Here is a 15,477-nt window from a genome sequence, read left to right on the forward strand (position 1 = left end):
TAGTAAAACATGGATGACCTTAGCACTGTTTGAGGATTGGTTCCCGAGTTGTTTCATTCCACGAGCCAAGGAGTAATGTCTGCAACGTTCAAGATTTTATTAATTTTAGATAATGCTCCGGGACACCCACCACACCTGGACGACATGCACCCTGATGTTATGGTAGTCTACATTCCACCTAACAGTACCTCTATCATCCAACCCATGGATCAAGGTGCTATTGCTGCTTTTAAAGCGTATTATTTACGTACGACCTTCGCTCAGGCTGTTGCTACAACTGAAGGTGAGAAAACGCTCATACAGTTTTGGAAGGACTACAACATATTGCAATGTACAAAGAACATAGCTGCAGCATGGGATAAGGTTACAGGTCAGTGCATGAATGGAATATGGAAGAAGGTCCTGAAAAGATATGTGAACAGTTTCAATGTATTTAATGAAGATGAAGCAATTTCTGAGATTAGTAACAAGATAGTGCAGTTGGGTAAACACTGGAGTTAGAAAATGATAATGAAGATGTTGAGCAGTTGGTGAAAAGTGTAGCAGAAGAGCCAAGAACCGAGGATCTTATTGAACTGGAGGCACAGAAAAATGCAGAGGAAGAAGAGAGACAAAATGTAGAAGAACTTGCACCCCCCCCAAAAAGTTTTCAGTGAAACAAATGGCAGAGGCATTTGCTACTACTAATAAGGGGATGCAAATGTTTGAAGAAGTGGATCAAAATGTTGAGCGTTTTACAAAAGTTGACAGACTGATCCAAGATGCACTTGCCTGCTACAGGGAGATTTACAATGAAAAGAAAAGACAAACTGTGCAGTCTAAATTGGACATATTTTTGAAGAAGTCCCTCACTGCTGTCTCCTCACGCCCCACCACTGCTGCCTCTTCACTCCCTAAAGATGATCCAATACCTTCAACAAGCAAGTACAGTATGTTAGCCTGTCTGAAGAAAGCGAAATTGATGACCCACCCAGCCATGTCTCCTCCTCTGCTTCATCCAATTAATGTAGTCTCCATGTTTAATTAAAAAATTATTGAGGAACCGTGTGCATTCAGCTGACTAAATTAAAGGTAAGTACACAGTAACACTTTATTCATTTTTCATTACTGATTACTTTTACTGTACCATATTTCAATTTAGAATTTCTATGTATTATCTTCGCAGTTTCGACTTACGACCTGGTCGTCTTGACGGAACCCCATCGAGGTGTGTGTGTTTTATATACAGGTTGATAACCCTTTAGCCGAAATTCCGAAAACCGAAAAGCTCTGAAAACCGAAAGTTTTTTTTTTTTTTTAAAACAGGGATTAGCCCACCCGGGCATAGATCACTGACCAACATCGGGATCTGGGGGCAAAAATGTAACAGTAATTATAATAATAATTACAGTGATCCCTCGGTTAACGAAATTTCAGTTAACGAATTACCTTCCATAAGAATACAGTATTCAATTCGGTTAACGAATTCCTTACGAATTTTTCCCAACATGTTTTCGCCTGCTTTCGCCTGCTCACTAGTTGTAATGTTTTCACCCAAACATTTCTCTGGTAGGAAGGGAAGGGAGGGAGGAAGGGACCCAGCCAGCATGGGAAGAGGGGGGGGAGTGGAGGTGGGGTATTTTGATTGACAGATAGTGTCTTGATCAAGTATAATTTGTTTATTCACTGAAGATATTTGTTTTAGCTCATAAAATTCATACAAATTACCCGACCAGAATATAATTTACGTTGCTGGAATTCTTGTAAGATTGTGATTATTTTGAATATAAACATCATAGAATTTGCATTAGACATACAAATTTTAGATCTAATGTAAGAATTTTGATTACAAAGAGCCAACATTTTATCTTTTGTGCAAAATATATGACGTTTATATTCAAAATATTCCTGGTCTTGCAAGGAGTCCAGCAATGTCAATTATATTATCCTAACTTTAGTCTGAGGTAATATTTATTACTATACACCTTAAAATCTTGTGTTTTCACCCAAACATTTCTCAAAGAGGGAGGAGCCAGCGAGCATGGGAAGAGGGGGAGAGTTGAGTCCATTATTTGAATGGACATTAGCCTGGCGATTGTATTTCTCTTAAATATTAATTTTGTGTGCATACCATCATAAAATAAATATGTTATTTTTACTACAACATAGGTATTGTGTCGGAAAAAGTGGAGTTTGGGAGTCGCCCCAGTTTAGGTTTGTGTTTGTTTTTAATTGAAAAGTAGAGAAAACAAGATGAGTTGTATAAGTCTGTCCAGTGGAGGTGAGTGGTCACGAGACTCCTTGCACATGCACTCCACCCTCTCAGCTGTCGGAGTGGAATCTCAACTAAGTGCATTATGCCAAAGATAAAAATTTAGTTTTAACGATTCCTGTGCATGTTATTTTTTTTACAGGTGAAGTGGAGACTGAACCATCTGGGGAGGAAGCGGGGCCAGCGCCGTCAGAGGTGCAGGCAGGACCACCAGGGGTGCAGGCAGGCGCTACACACCGACTCAAGCAATAAGGAGGCAGGAGATGATGTTGGTGAGCTATCACATTGACACTCATTTAGGCATGTTTATTTCTAATTCCATGTGAAAAACAAAAACAAAATATGTAAGAAAATATGCACTAAAACATAAAATGTTTCATTTTCGTTTCCGTGTTCAGGCACACAGTTGTCGTGTGACGAGAAGGAGGCTGGCTGTGAGTCGCGCGGCACGAGTGACGAGTCAGCAGCCGACTCTGCTGCAGATTCCAACTTCTAAGGTGAGTGTAAATGGGTTGCTAGTGACGTGAAAAGTGAAGTGAAGAGAATGGAAAGCTTAATGGAAAAGATTTAATACTGTAACTAATATTTTTGGGATGTTCCTTTCTGTAGGTGTGGGATTGTCAAGTGAGGGTGGCAGTGTGGCATCTGCTGCCGAGTCTGGCGTTCATTGGTGCTTTAGTTAGTAAGAAAATAAACTCGTTAAGTCAAGTTTAGTCACTTTTATTGGCCTCCAGAACTAAACCATATTTTCCCCATTGATTACATGCAATTATATATTGCGATTTAGTATATGGCGAACATCCTTGGACTCTATCTCGCGATATATCCCGACCCTACTGTACTCAAATTAATCGCTTTCTTGCAAGGATTCCAGCAATGCAAATTATATATTTCTATATCAAGTCAGTGACATTTTATAAGGAAATAATATTTAACCCTATGCATGACGCATCTCTACCTTCATTTGTAAGCCAACCCACGCACAGCCACACAGCGACCTGCTCACTTCAGTCCCATGTATGGTTCTTTGTCGATCATAAACCCGCCATCGCATGGCTCCACGATTATCGGCCAGCATTGTACTTATCAGTTTTTTTTCTTAGTAAGAGGACAGCACTAGTATTTAGATTGAACTGTGTTATGGTGAGTGTGAAGTGATATTTTCTGTGATTGTAAAGTGTGTCGACTCTGTTTTCATGAACATGTGTTCTGTGCGTACTGGCCGATATCATTGTGCTTACTTTGTTATCCCTGGGTTTATTCTTACAGTTAAGTATACAGTATACTACAGGTCAATATTGATCATTACAGTAATACTTTTGCTCAGTAATGTGACTGAAGTGAGACAGTGTGCTGATACAGTGCAGTACACTACAGGTTAATACTGTACTGTACATTACAGTAACATTTTCGCTCAGTTAGTGTGACTGTGAAGTGAGACGTACAGTGCAGATACAGTGGAGTATACTACAGGTTAATACTGTACATAACAATAATTATTTGCTCAGTTAATATAACTGTGAAGCGAGACATGGAGTATACATGTACAGTACAGTACACTATAGGTTAATACTGTACATTATAGTAATATTTTCGCTCAGTTTTTGTGACTGTGAAGTGAAACGTGTACAGGTACCTGTACTACCTGTACAGTTAGTGAAAATGGCCAACATCTGTGTTGCTGAGACCCCTGCATCGGCAAAGGCCAAAACAACCAGGAAAACTGTCTCTCTGGAGGTGAAGCTTGGCATGAGATGGGTGAAGGAGCATGCTCTATTGCTAGAGCACCTAGTCCGATCCAATCAACGGTGGCTATCATCAAAAAGGCACCAGAAGTGAAGGCTACAGCGGAGAATGTCGCCCTAATTTCTGCTTCTAGATTACTAAGGAAGCGTGAACCAATCATGGATAGGATGGAGAGGCTACTCCAAGATTGGATTCAGGACCAGACTCGACGCCACTTGCCTCTCTCCACAGCAATCATCATGGCGATGGCCAGCAACATCTGGGTAACACTGAAGGCAGAGAGCACTGAGAGCAGTGGTGATGCCCCTTTCAAGGCAAGTCCTGGGTGGTTTCGGCGGTTCAAGTGGTACACCAATCTCCACAAACTTCGTCTGACTGGTGAGGCAGCCAGAGCTGATGTCGTGAGTGCTAATGCCTTCCTGGCACTCTTGAAGGCTAAGGTGGAGAAAGGAGGATACACCTCCAAGCAGGTTCTGAACTTCGATAAGACGGACCTGTTTTGGAGGAAGATGCCATCAAGGACTTTCCTGGCCAAGGAGAAGACTGCAACAGGCTTCAAGGCAGCCAAGGACTGCCTACTTTGCTGCTTGGAGGCAATGCTGAGGGGGACCTTAAGTTGACTCCCATGCTGGTGTACCATTCCGAGAACCCTAGAGATCTTAAAGTGTTTATTAAGGAGCACCTATCAGTCATCTGGTGCTCCAACAAGAAGGCCTGGGTAACAATGGTGTTGTGCCAGAGTTACATGGTTGGTTGCCTCTCCAAGCACCTCAAGGAGTATGCCAAGAAGCAGAACATCGCCAACAAGTTTCTCCTGATCCTCAACAATGCGCCAATGCACCCGCCTATGATGGATGAGTGGACTGACAACATCAGTGTGATGTTTCTGCCCCCAACACCACCTTACTCATTCAGCCAATGTATGAGGGCATCATCGCAACCTTCAAAGTCTACTACCTGAGAAGGTTGATGAAGCAGCTATTTGAGGCAACAAATGGAGAGGGAAAGACAACCATCAAAGAATTCTGGCGTAGCTACAACCTCAAGCACTCCATGCACAACATCATGTTATGGAAGGTCACGCAAAGCTGCATGAATGCAGTGTGGAGGAAAGTGTGGCCCGAGTGCATGCATGACTTGAGCGGCTTCATGGATGTTGTAGCAGTACACTGCGACATCGCCAGCACCTCCCAGGAAGCTGGCTTTCAGGAGGTCGACGAAGAGAATGTGGCTAAAGTCTTGGACAGCCACACTGAGGAGCTCAGCATAGAGGACCTGCTGCTCCTGGAACAGCAGCAGAGAATAGAGGAGTCAACGGGTGAGGAGGAAAACCCTGCACCCATGATGCTGACTCTGAAGGTGTTGAGCCAAGACCACCTAGATACAAGGCCTGTGCACTCTTGTGTGATGTCATCACCTCTAGTATTGCGTGGCCAAGATACCAGTCTCATCCTTAAAAATAATGCCTGTTTTCCCCCTCAAAGGTCATTAACAAAATTAGTGAAGTTAACAATGGATGCTAACATTTATTTACCTCCTAAGTAGACAAGGTTTGGCTTTATATAAATGATTTGTTGCTTACAACTACTGAGCTTAATGTTTGAAGTTTTCTTTTTTCCCTAGGTTCTTGGTGGCAGCTATGTTATTGTTCTCCTCAGCACAATAATTGTCAAGCAGAGCATTAGAAGAAGTCCATAACAACATTCTTTCTACATTTTCCGTACTGTGACCGCCATACAAAAGTCACTGGGAAAAAGAACATCATTATCTGCCAAAACATTCAACAAAATGTCCATTGCTAAGTTTCGCTGGTTAACAGAATGAGGAAAAAAATTATGCCTTACCAATATGCTAACAATAATATAATTGTAGGGAACAATGTCTGTTGCAGTTTCATTTGGGTGCAACAAAGAACCTCTGCTAATACAATGAATGTAGTTGTGGCTGTCTGGCAGTTTTTCTTCACTCTCTATACACGTTATTAATTCCTTGCTAGAGTTACATTTCATTTTCTTGAAAACTGCTTAACAGCAGTCGCCAGCTACAACAGGAAGAATGTCCTTACATTCTTTAATATCATTATCTGTAACATCTACAGTACATTGAGTTGATGAAGATCTAGCTTGTGCTTCTTTTCCATGTCATCCCAGTTAGTTTCCTCAAAATTCCTCAGGTCAACATTTTCATTAGGAAGTGGTAGGATCAAATGCACTAGACACCATTGAGTATTTTTCACACTCAAACACTTGACGCAGATATATTGTACTGGCCACCTGCAAGTTGGTGATACTGACCAAACCTTGCTTCAAGTTGATCTGTCTGAAATTTATCCGTTAGTATATACAGTACATATTAAATTTTTAGTTCATTTATGCAATAATCAATAATATGTCAGTTCTGTCATTGCATGTGTGTTATGTTTCAAGGCAGTAAATTATTTGTTACAGTGGGGTATGCTATAACGAACGGATCCTACTACGAATATTCCTATAACGAACGGTTTTACCGATAAAATTGAGAATGCTATAACGAACGAAACTCCTACAACGAACATTATTTAAATAAAAAAAAAAATTTTTTTTTTTACTAATTTATTGTTTTTTTATTACAAGTATTAATGATATTCTTTATTTCAGGGGTTTAGATGCATATTTATGCACTTTTTTACAATTTTTACAATTTTATATTATATTTTTCAGTGTTAAGTGGTTGTATTTGGGGGCCTGGAACGGATTAATCCTATAACGAACGAATGCTATGACGAACAAGGTTCTAGAACCAATTAGATTCGTTACAGCATACCCCACTGTATTTGTTTTGCCTTTTTACGTAGATGATAGCCCGAGTTTGCCAGAAAAATCATAACCGTTAAATATTTTCGTCCTCAGCATCCTTATCTAATTTCATTCATTAAATAATATTCCCTATGAAATGCCAAAAGAAAGCACAAAAGAGACGGGACTTATTCTCTAGTTTTTCATTCATTTACGTTATGCTGGAGCTACACACCGGTCAAAAGCAAAATATCATATACAGTATTACCCCGCTTTACGCGGTTTCACTTAACGCGATTTCTCATATATGCGGTGCCTCGCCAGAACCGAACTTTCACTTAACGCGGTTCATCTACTCATATACATGGTGAAGTATAATATATTTATTTTTTTTATTTAGCTCATAAAATTCATACAAATTACCCGGCCAGAATATAATTTACATTGCTGGAATTCTTACAATATGATGATCATTTTGAATGTAAACATCATAGATTTTGCATTAGACATACAAATTTTAGATATAATGTTTACTCTGAGTAAATATGTTATCTTTTGTGCAAAATATATGACATTTATATTCAAAATATTCCTGGTCTTACAAGGAATCCAGCAATGTCAATTATATTATCCTAACTTTAGTTTGAGGTATTATTTATTACTAAAAAGGTAAATATTCTGGTTTTCCCACACATCTGGTAGGGAGGGTTGGTGGGGGGTGGGGGGGAGGGAGGGACCAACCGACCATCTGGCACTGTGTGAAGAATATTTTTTTTTTTATTAACTGAAGATATTTGTTTTAGCTCATAAAATTCATACAAATTACCCGGCCAGAATATAATTTACATTGCTGGAATTCTTACAATTTGATGATTATTTTGAATATAAACATCATAGATTTTGCATTAGACATACAAATTTTAAGATATAATGTTTACTCTGAGTAAATATGTTATCTTTTGTGAAAAATATATGACATTTATATTCAAAATATTCCTGGTCTTTCAAGGAATCCAGCAATGTCAATTATATTATCCTAACTTTAGTTTGAGGTATTATTTATTAAAATCTAGTGGTTTTCCCCCCAAAATTTCTCAAGAGAGGGAAGAGCCAGCAGTGTAGTGTGAGAAGAGGGGGAGGGAGTTGAGTCCATTATTTGAATGGACATTAACTTGGCGACTGTATTTCTCTATTTCTCTTAAGTATTAATTGTGCGCATGTACCATCATAAAATTAAGATGTTATTTTTACTAGAACATAGGTATTGTGTCGGAAAAAGTAGAGTTTGGGGGTCGGGCCAGTCTCTATTGGAATTAATCCCTTATGTTCTGTTGTTCACTTAACGCGGTTTTCACTTAACGAGGTACCCTGTGGGTTCAATTGAGGGGTACAACTGTACATTATCAGTCAAATTTTGAGACTAAAATATTTACAAAATGGTTACATCTAATTTCTACAAAATATTGCGAATGTAATAGCAGCTAATAAGAGAATATTAAATTAAGTGAATAAATTTTAGCATTTATATCAATGTCGCACGGCCTTATACTACACCCCGTGATGTCAGACGCATGTGACATCAGATCCATCAGGCCTAATATCTCGGAGGTCTTGGTTGAGCACTGCCATGGATCAGTTGGACAATGTGTACATTGCCATGGAGCTCTTTGCTGAGAATAGCCCTAACATCAACAGGGGTTATCTGTGCGGGCAGTGGTGGAGAAGTGCACCAGACAACAATCACCTCTTTTTTAAACCACTGCCACAGTCAGAGCCACAACCCTCGACTTCTGCCACCTCTCCAATACCACCCAGGAACTTCACTCTCTTTAAAGCCAAGATGAAGCCTACACCTCCAGCTCCCACTGTAGAACACCCTTCTAGGACTCCAACTCCCACTCTGCCTCCAGCCTCTCTGGACTCCCCAGAGGTTGTGTGGGAGTCAGAGTTGTGTCTCCACTCCACCTACAAGAGTTGTCTTAGCCCCGAAGGGGACAGGTGACGATGACCAGACTTGTCAAATATGATGTGGTGAGTGCTGTTTAATTGTTTTGAACCGATAGTACAGGTAGTAGTATAGGAACTTTTTTGTCGGGGATACATGTGTATTTGGGAATTGGCTGCGAACATATCCCATTGAACTCCATGTTATAATGCTCCCTATTTATGATAATTCCCCTGGCGATGGGTTTTTCAGGAATGTATCCCCATCGTATCTCGAAGTTTACCTGTAAGTGTTAAAAGAGGTCTGTTTACCAGAGGAAATTTTTCGAGGTCAGTCTGTAGCATTGTGGATTGGTTGGGGGGTCCTAAGAGTGAGGTTCCACTAATCGGGAAAGTATGTTTATCTGGCACCTCTCAATTTTGAGAGAGAGAGAAGAGAGAGAGAGAGAGAGAGAGAGAGAGAGAGAGAGAGAGAGAGAGAGAGAGAGAGAGAGAGAGAGAGAGAGAGAGAGAGAGAGAGAGAGAGAGAGAGAGAGAGAGAGAGAGAGAGAGAGAGAGAGAGAGAGAGAGAGAGAGAGAGAGAGAGAGAGAGAGAGAGAGAGAGAGAGAGAGAGAGAGAGAGAGAGAGAGAGAGAGAGAGAGAGAGAGAGAGAGAGAGAGAGAGAGAGAGAGAGAGAGAGAGAGAGAGAGAGAGAGAGAGAGAGAGAGAGAGAGAGAGAGAGAGAGAGAGAGAGAGAGAGAGAGAGAGAGAGAGAGAGAGAGAGAGAGAGAGAGAGAGAGAGAGAGAGAGAGAGAGAGAGAGAGAGAGAGAGAGAGAGAGAGAGAGAGAGAGAGAGAGAGAGAGAGAGAGAGAGAGAGAGAGAGAGAGAGAGAGAGAGAGAGAGAGAGAGAGAGAGAGAGAGAGAGAGAGAGAGAGAGAGAGAGAGAGAGAGAGAGAGAGAGAGAGAGAGAGAGAGAGAGAGAGAGAGAGAGAGAGAGAGAGAGAGAGAGAGAGAGAGAGAGAGAGAGAGAGAGAGAGAGAGAGAGAGAGAGAGAGAGAGAGAGAGAGAGAGAGAGAGAGAGAGAGAGAGAGAGAGAGAGAGAGAGAGAGAGAGAGAGAGAGAGAGAGAGAGAGAGAGAGAGAGAGAGAGAGAGAGAGAGAGAGAGAGAGAGAGAGAGAGAGAGAGAGAGAGAGAGAGAGAGAGAGAGAGAGAGAGAGAGAGAGAGAGAGAGAGAGAGAGAGAGAGAGAGAGAGAGAGAGAGAGAGAGAGAGAGAGAGAGAGAGAGAGAGAGAGAGAGAGAGAGAGAGAGAGAGAGAGAGAGAGAGAGAGAGAGAGAGAGAGAGAGAGAGAGAGAGAGAGAGAGAGAGAGAGAGAGAGAGAGAGAGAGAGAGAGAGAGAGAGAGAGAGAGAGAGAGAGAGAGAGAGAGAGAGAGAGAGAGAGAGAGAGAGAGAGAGAGAGAGAGAGAGAGAGAGAGAGAGAGAGAGAGAGAGAGAGAGAGAGAGAGAGAGAGAGAGAGAGAGAGAGAGAGAGAGAGAGAGAGAGAGAGAGAGAGAGAGAGAGAGAGAGAGAGAGAGAGAGAGAGAGAGAGAGAGAGAGAGAGAGAGAGAGAGAGAGAGAGAGAGAGAGAGAGAGAGAGAGAGAGAGAGAGAGAGAGAGAGAGAGAGAGAGAGAGAGAGAGAGAGAGAGAGAGAGAGAGAGAGAGAGAGAGAGAGAGAGAGAGAGAGAGAGAGAGAGAGAGAGAGAGAGAGAGAGAGAGAGAGAGGAAGGGAAGGGAAGGGAAGGGAAGGGAAGGGAAGAGATTATTTCAGCTGACTCCGTAAACAATTTTCTATTTCTTTCTTTACCTCTTCATTATTCGAAAAATGCTTTCTAGGTAAAGCTGCTTTGAGCAGACCAAACATGTGGTAATCTGATTGTGTAGGATCTGGACTGTATGCGGGGTGTGGCAAAATCCCCCAGCCTAGTTTTCTAATCATTCCCTGAGTATGCTATGCACTGTGGGATCATGCAATGTCTTGTTAAAGAATCGTGCCTTATCTTTGCAGTCTGAGACGCTTCCAAATTATGGCTGGCTTAATTTTGTTTTCTATCATTTTAGAATATGTTGCACTGTCGATGGTATGGCAGTATATTGGTCCATTCATACCCCAGAAAAGAGTACCGTAAGCATCACTTTATTTTTTTTGCTTGAGAAGATGAAGAATGTTTCCACACTGTGCTTTGATGTTTTGACTCTGGTTCAAAGTGGTGCACCTAGGTTTCATCACAAATCACGATCCGCTGTAAAAATGCTTCACCTTCGCGTAGAAATCGCTCTTTCAGTTCAATTGAAATTCGCAGTCTAGCGACTTTTATGTTATTCACCCAGAATTTTGGGGACCCATCGTGCACACATTTTCTTAAACTTCAAAACAACATGAACGATGTTGTGTACTGTACCAACACTGGCATTCAAATCTGTTACAATTTGTTCAATTGTAATGCATCCGTTTCCCAAAATTTTCCGCTCAATGTTCTGGTGCAATTGGGTGTTAAAACTTCGACAGGTCGTCCGGCAAGATCTTCGTCCACATTGCTTGTTTAACATTGCTAAACCCACTTGTAAATGTTCGCTCGACGATGCAATTGCTTCCGTATTGAGGTGATATTGTGCAATGAATTTCGCTTGGTTTTATCCCTTCATAATTTAAAAAAAACTAATAACAGATCGTTGTTCTTCCAAAGTACAAAATTCAAGCAGAGCGCTCATCATTACTGCAACACTTACTTGAGACTAATCAAAAGAACTGACTAAACAAACATATGAAGATGTAGCTTATGCATGTCTAAACATGTCATAACACGATCGCTGTGCTTGCCCCACCCCTTTGTTGTCTACATCAAAAAGTCTTGTTACTTATTGAATGGCAGGCACGCACGCACACAAACACACACACACTTATCATATCCCTGGTCGTCCATATCTTTATCATTACTAGAAAACCACAATCACTCCTCGATATCCGAGGCACTCAGACCACACCAGGAATGCTGTAACGCACATAATGTCTCAGCCATGACTGAGAAGAAACTGACAGTCCAAGAGATAATTTGTGGGTTGTGGCCACCTCCCTACATGCCAGATGATCAACTGAGATGAGTCTATCTGGCAATAAGATTCAAATAATGAGCGGCAAAATTATTACCACACAGGGTGCAGGAATCACATTGAAAGGATTAAGGGTCCTCAGTCCCATAATGTCAGAGACAAAAGAAAGGTATGGTTCCCCAAAATAAGGAGGAAAAATACAGATTATTGAACTTGTACAGCCAACAACAACATTTTTTTGTACCTTTACGGGATTATAAAATATGAAACTAGACCAAGAATTCTGAACACCCATGAGTTATGTGTATGTTGGCAGCACTGTTAATTTCTCTGTATTAACTATGCATGATATACAGAATACTGTGTATCATATTGGTTCTAGAATACATCACACATCAGATGTACCAACCTTACCAAATGAACATGGCCTCAGTCAGTGATCATTGCAAATGCCATCAGAGCCAAGAATGCAGAAAATTTTATTGTTGACTACAAAATTTTTTTATGTTACTGTACACTCAAATGCCAAGTCTAAATCCAATTAAATTTATTCATGTTATCATGCACTCATACATACAAACAGCCAGACAGTTAAGAGTGCCTAAATCTCTTACTAGAGATAGCAGTGGATATGACCATAATCGAGGGTGATGTATCCACTGTCAAGTTTAAACAGTCAAACAAGAACCATAATTCCTAAGTTATGTTGAAAAATGTTAATCAGTCAACCAAGTACTGTACATTTTCATTATATAAAACTGAAAATCGAATTTCATTTTGAGTCTTGGAAGTCTTATCAAGACATGAATCTAGAAACATTTTATTAGAACCAAAAGGAGTTACTTTATTATAAGCCCCCTTATATTTTATAATATGCATAATACAAGAAAAACTATACAATACCTAGTACAGTATATAAAAAAATAATTCTTCCTAACCTTTTATTTTTCAATGAGTGTATCTTTACATTTTCCTTTCTGACTTCTTCTAATTACTTTCCACACTATCAATACTTCTGGGCTAAATAGATACAGCTCCCCCCCGGCTTACGACGGGGTTAGGGACCCAAATCCAGGTCGTAAGTCGAAATTGCTTAAATAATACATAGAAAATCTAAAATGGGAGTCTCCTTTTCTTCTTAGCACTTCTTAGCACCTGGCGCTGCTCAGCAGCAGCCACGTCAACTGTTATGTTGGCCCATACCAACTCCCTCCCCTGAACCCTCCTCCCCACCGGAATATCAACAAGTTCTCGCCAGAAGTTACTATTTCATTTGGGAAAGGAATGGAACCAGTGTTGAATAGTGGTGAACAGTGCTTAAGTCAGTGAAAAACAACTCGGCAGTTACAGTCGAGTCTTACCCAAGCTAACCTTCACAGGGGTGAGGTCCCAGGTACCCAGTGATAATTCCCCCGAGACTCCATGATAGAGAGGCCAGGGACCACACCTCACCCACTTGAGTGAGTGAAGTCGACCTCGTGGTGTCCCCATGATGCTATGACACCACGTAGTGAATGAGTTGCTACAGCATCATGTGAAGTTCCTCTTAACACCATCTGTGAGGGAATTACTACACCACATGATGCCCCTCATAACACCATCTGTGAGGGTATTACTACACCACATCAGGCCCCTCATACACCATCTGTGAGGCAACTACTACATCATCAGGCCCCCCGTAACACCATCTGTGAGGGAATTACTACACCACGTCAAGCCCCTCATAACACCACCTGAGGGAACTAGTACTCCAAGTGATGCCCCTCATAATGCCATCTGTGAGGGAGTTACTACACTACGTGTCTGCTGTTCAACACCTCAGCTTACATGATCTATGTGTGTAAACATTAATCTGTATGTTCACTGTATGTTCCTTCACCTTTCTCTAATGAAGGCTTTTGTTAAACCACCAATGTATGTAATAAGTCATTTGTGTCCAATGTATATGTTCAGCCTTCGGGCTGCAAACTTTTTCAATAAACCGTTTATTATTATTATTATTATTATTATTAAAACTCTCCCTTTTCAGCTTGCCAGCCATTTTAAAGTGAATTACAAACGAAAATTTTGTCAGTACACAGCGCAATCACTGACGTTGGGACTCGAAAATACATAATTTGACAAAATTTTGGTACAACTGGGGCGGTCGTATGTCCGGGTGGTCGTAAGTCGGGGAGGAGCTGTACCTGATGTTTATTATCAATCTAACATTTTTTTTCTGAAGACTGAATCAAGTTCCAACTAAAGGTACATCAACCATGATCAGTACTAAATTTCACATTTGTTCCATTAACTCAACTTAATTCTATCACTGAAATACCCTGTTAAACAATTTGTTCAAAAAGGTAATTTGTGCCCACCTTCATAAGCAGAATCACTGCATTCTTTCAATTCGACCATTTCTTGTTTGACAGGAATCATTTCTGAATCTGAATCACCACCTGATAACCGACTATCATCATTTGGAGTCTGTGGTTCTTGGGTGGGTTGGTGGACGTCTATGGATAACCTGGGTCGTTTGGGGCTGACGGAATCTGAGTCACATCCCTCCGGTGGTCTTGGAGAGGATGACCGAAGTACTCTTTGCTAAGATGTGAAGAGAAAATCAAATGAAAAGTTAATTTCTCATTAAGTTTACATATTCAGGCATAAACTAAGCTACAAGACCCTTTCTTCTATTGGGAAGATGAATACAACTCCTAATAAACTGATGTTGTTAAATACCCTATACTAAGTCAATTACATTACTCAGAATAATTAGATATAATCCATCATTATAGTTTCCTTAACCTGTACCTGGTCGTACCATACAAGTACGGGAAAAACATCATTGGCTTTTCTGGTGGTCCTGTACATATGTACAGTACTGTCTATAATGACATTTGAACATGGGTATGGAATTTTCCTCTGATGGGTGCTATGGTTATATTTTGGTATATGGCAAACACTCCCCACCCCACCCACACACTCACATTCCCCTTTGTACCCTTAACCTGACCTACTAACTGCACGGCCACCATAACGAGTGGACATCGCTCAGAACTCTTCTACACAGATGAGGAAATTTCTAACATTCTGTTTAAGAGATGAAACTGAGGCAGAACAGAGTGATAACAGTGTAATAGACAACACTGGTACAGATGAGTGATCGTGACCTTGACTAAATTGAGGGAAGTGATGAAATGGGGTACATTAGTGGTGGGGAGGCCGGACAGCATGGTGCTTCACCACCACCTGTGAGTGAGAGAGATGACACAAGTGAAGATGCTGTACATCCTTCCAGGCTCTAGTACTCCACTGGATGTACGGCTTAGGAGCAGTGATAGTAGTAATGCAGGAACACTCAGGAAATGCTGTACAGGAAGGAGGGGTGTGCATACATGTGGCAGCTCTCGCCAGCCTCCCTCTCTCCCCTGCTTCACCCCTTGGATCACGTGTGTGCATTTGTGTGCGAATGTAGTGCTGTGTACTGTTCAGAGTAACAGTGAGAGTAGTTTTATGAGTATTGCATAAGTAGTTTGTAAGTGTACCAAGTGAGCACACGAGCCAGCTTTTGTCAAAAAATAAAAGTTTGTGTGAAGAATGTGTTTTTTTCATACACCCATCAAGTAAAAATACTCTATAGTGATTTCTCCATTAGCCGGAACAATTGGAGCAGAGCACTTCCAGGAATGAGAGATTTCCGGGTAGTG

At 41.0% G+C, this 15,477-nt stretch overlaps 1 protein-coding gene across 4 annotated transcripts in view; it reads right to left on the reverse strand.

The window, feature by feature from the left end:
* The window catches only part of LOC121873331 (protein bric-a-brac 2-like), a 208,061-nt gene that overhangs the window by 152,009 nt on the left and 40,575 nt on the right, over positions 1-15,477 (reverse strand). For all 4 annotated transcript variants that reach the window (XM_042376851.1, XM_042376850.1, XM_042376848.1 and 1 more), the window contains exon 5: positions 14,146-14,371. In XM_042376851.1, the coding sequence (XP_042232785.1) occupies positions 14,146-14,371 (226 nt within the window). The remainder of the gene's footprint in view (positions 1-14,145; positions 14,372-15,477) is intronic.

Source organism: Homarus americanus, unplaced genomic scaffold (genome assembly GCF_018991925.1).
Source record: "Homarus americanus isolate GMGI-L3 unplaced genomic scaffold, GMGI_Hamer_2.0 scaffold32929, whole genome shotgun sequence".
NCBI lineage: Eukaryota > Metazoa > Arthropoda > Malacostraca > Decapoda > Nephropidae > Homarus > Homarus americanus.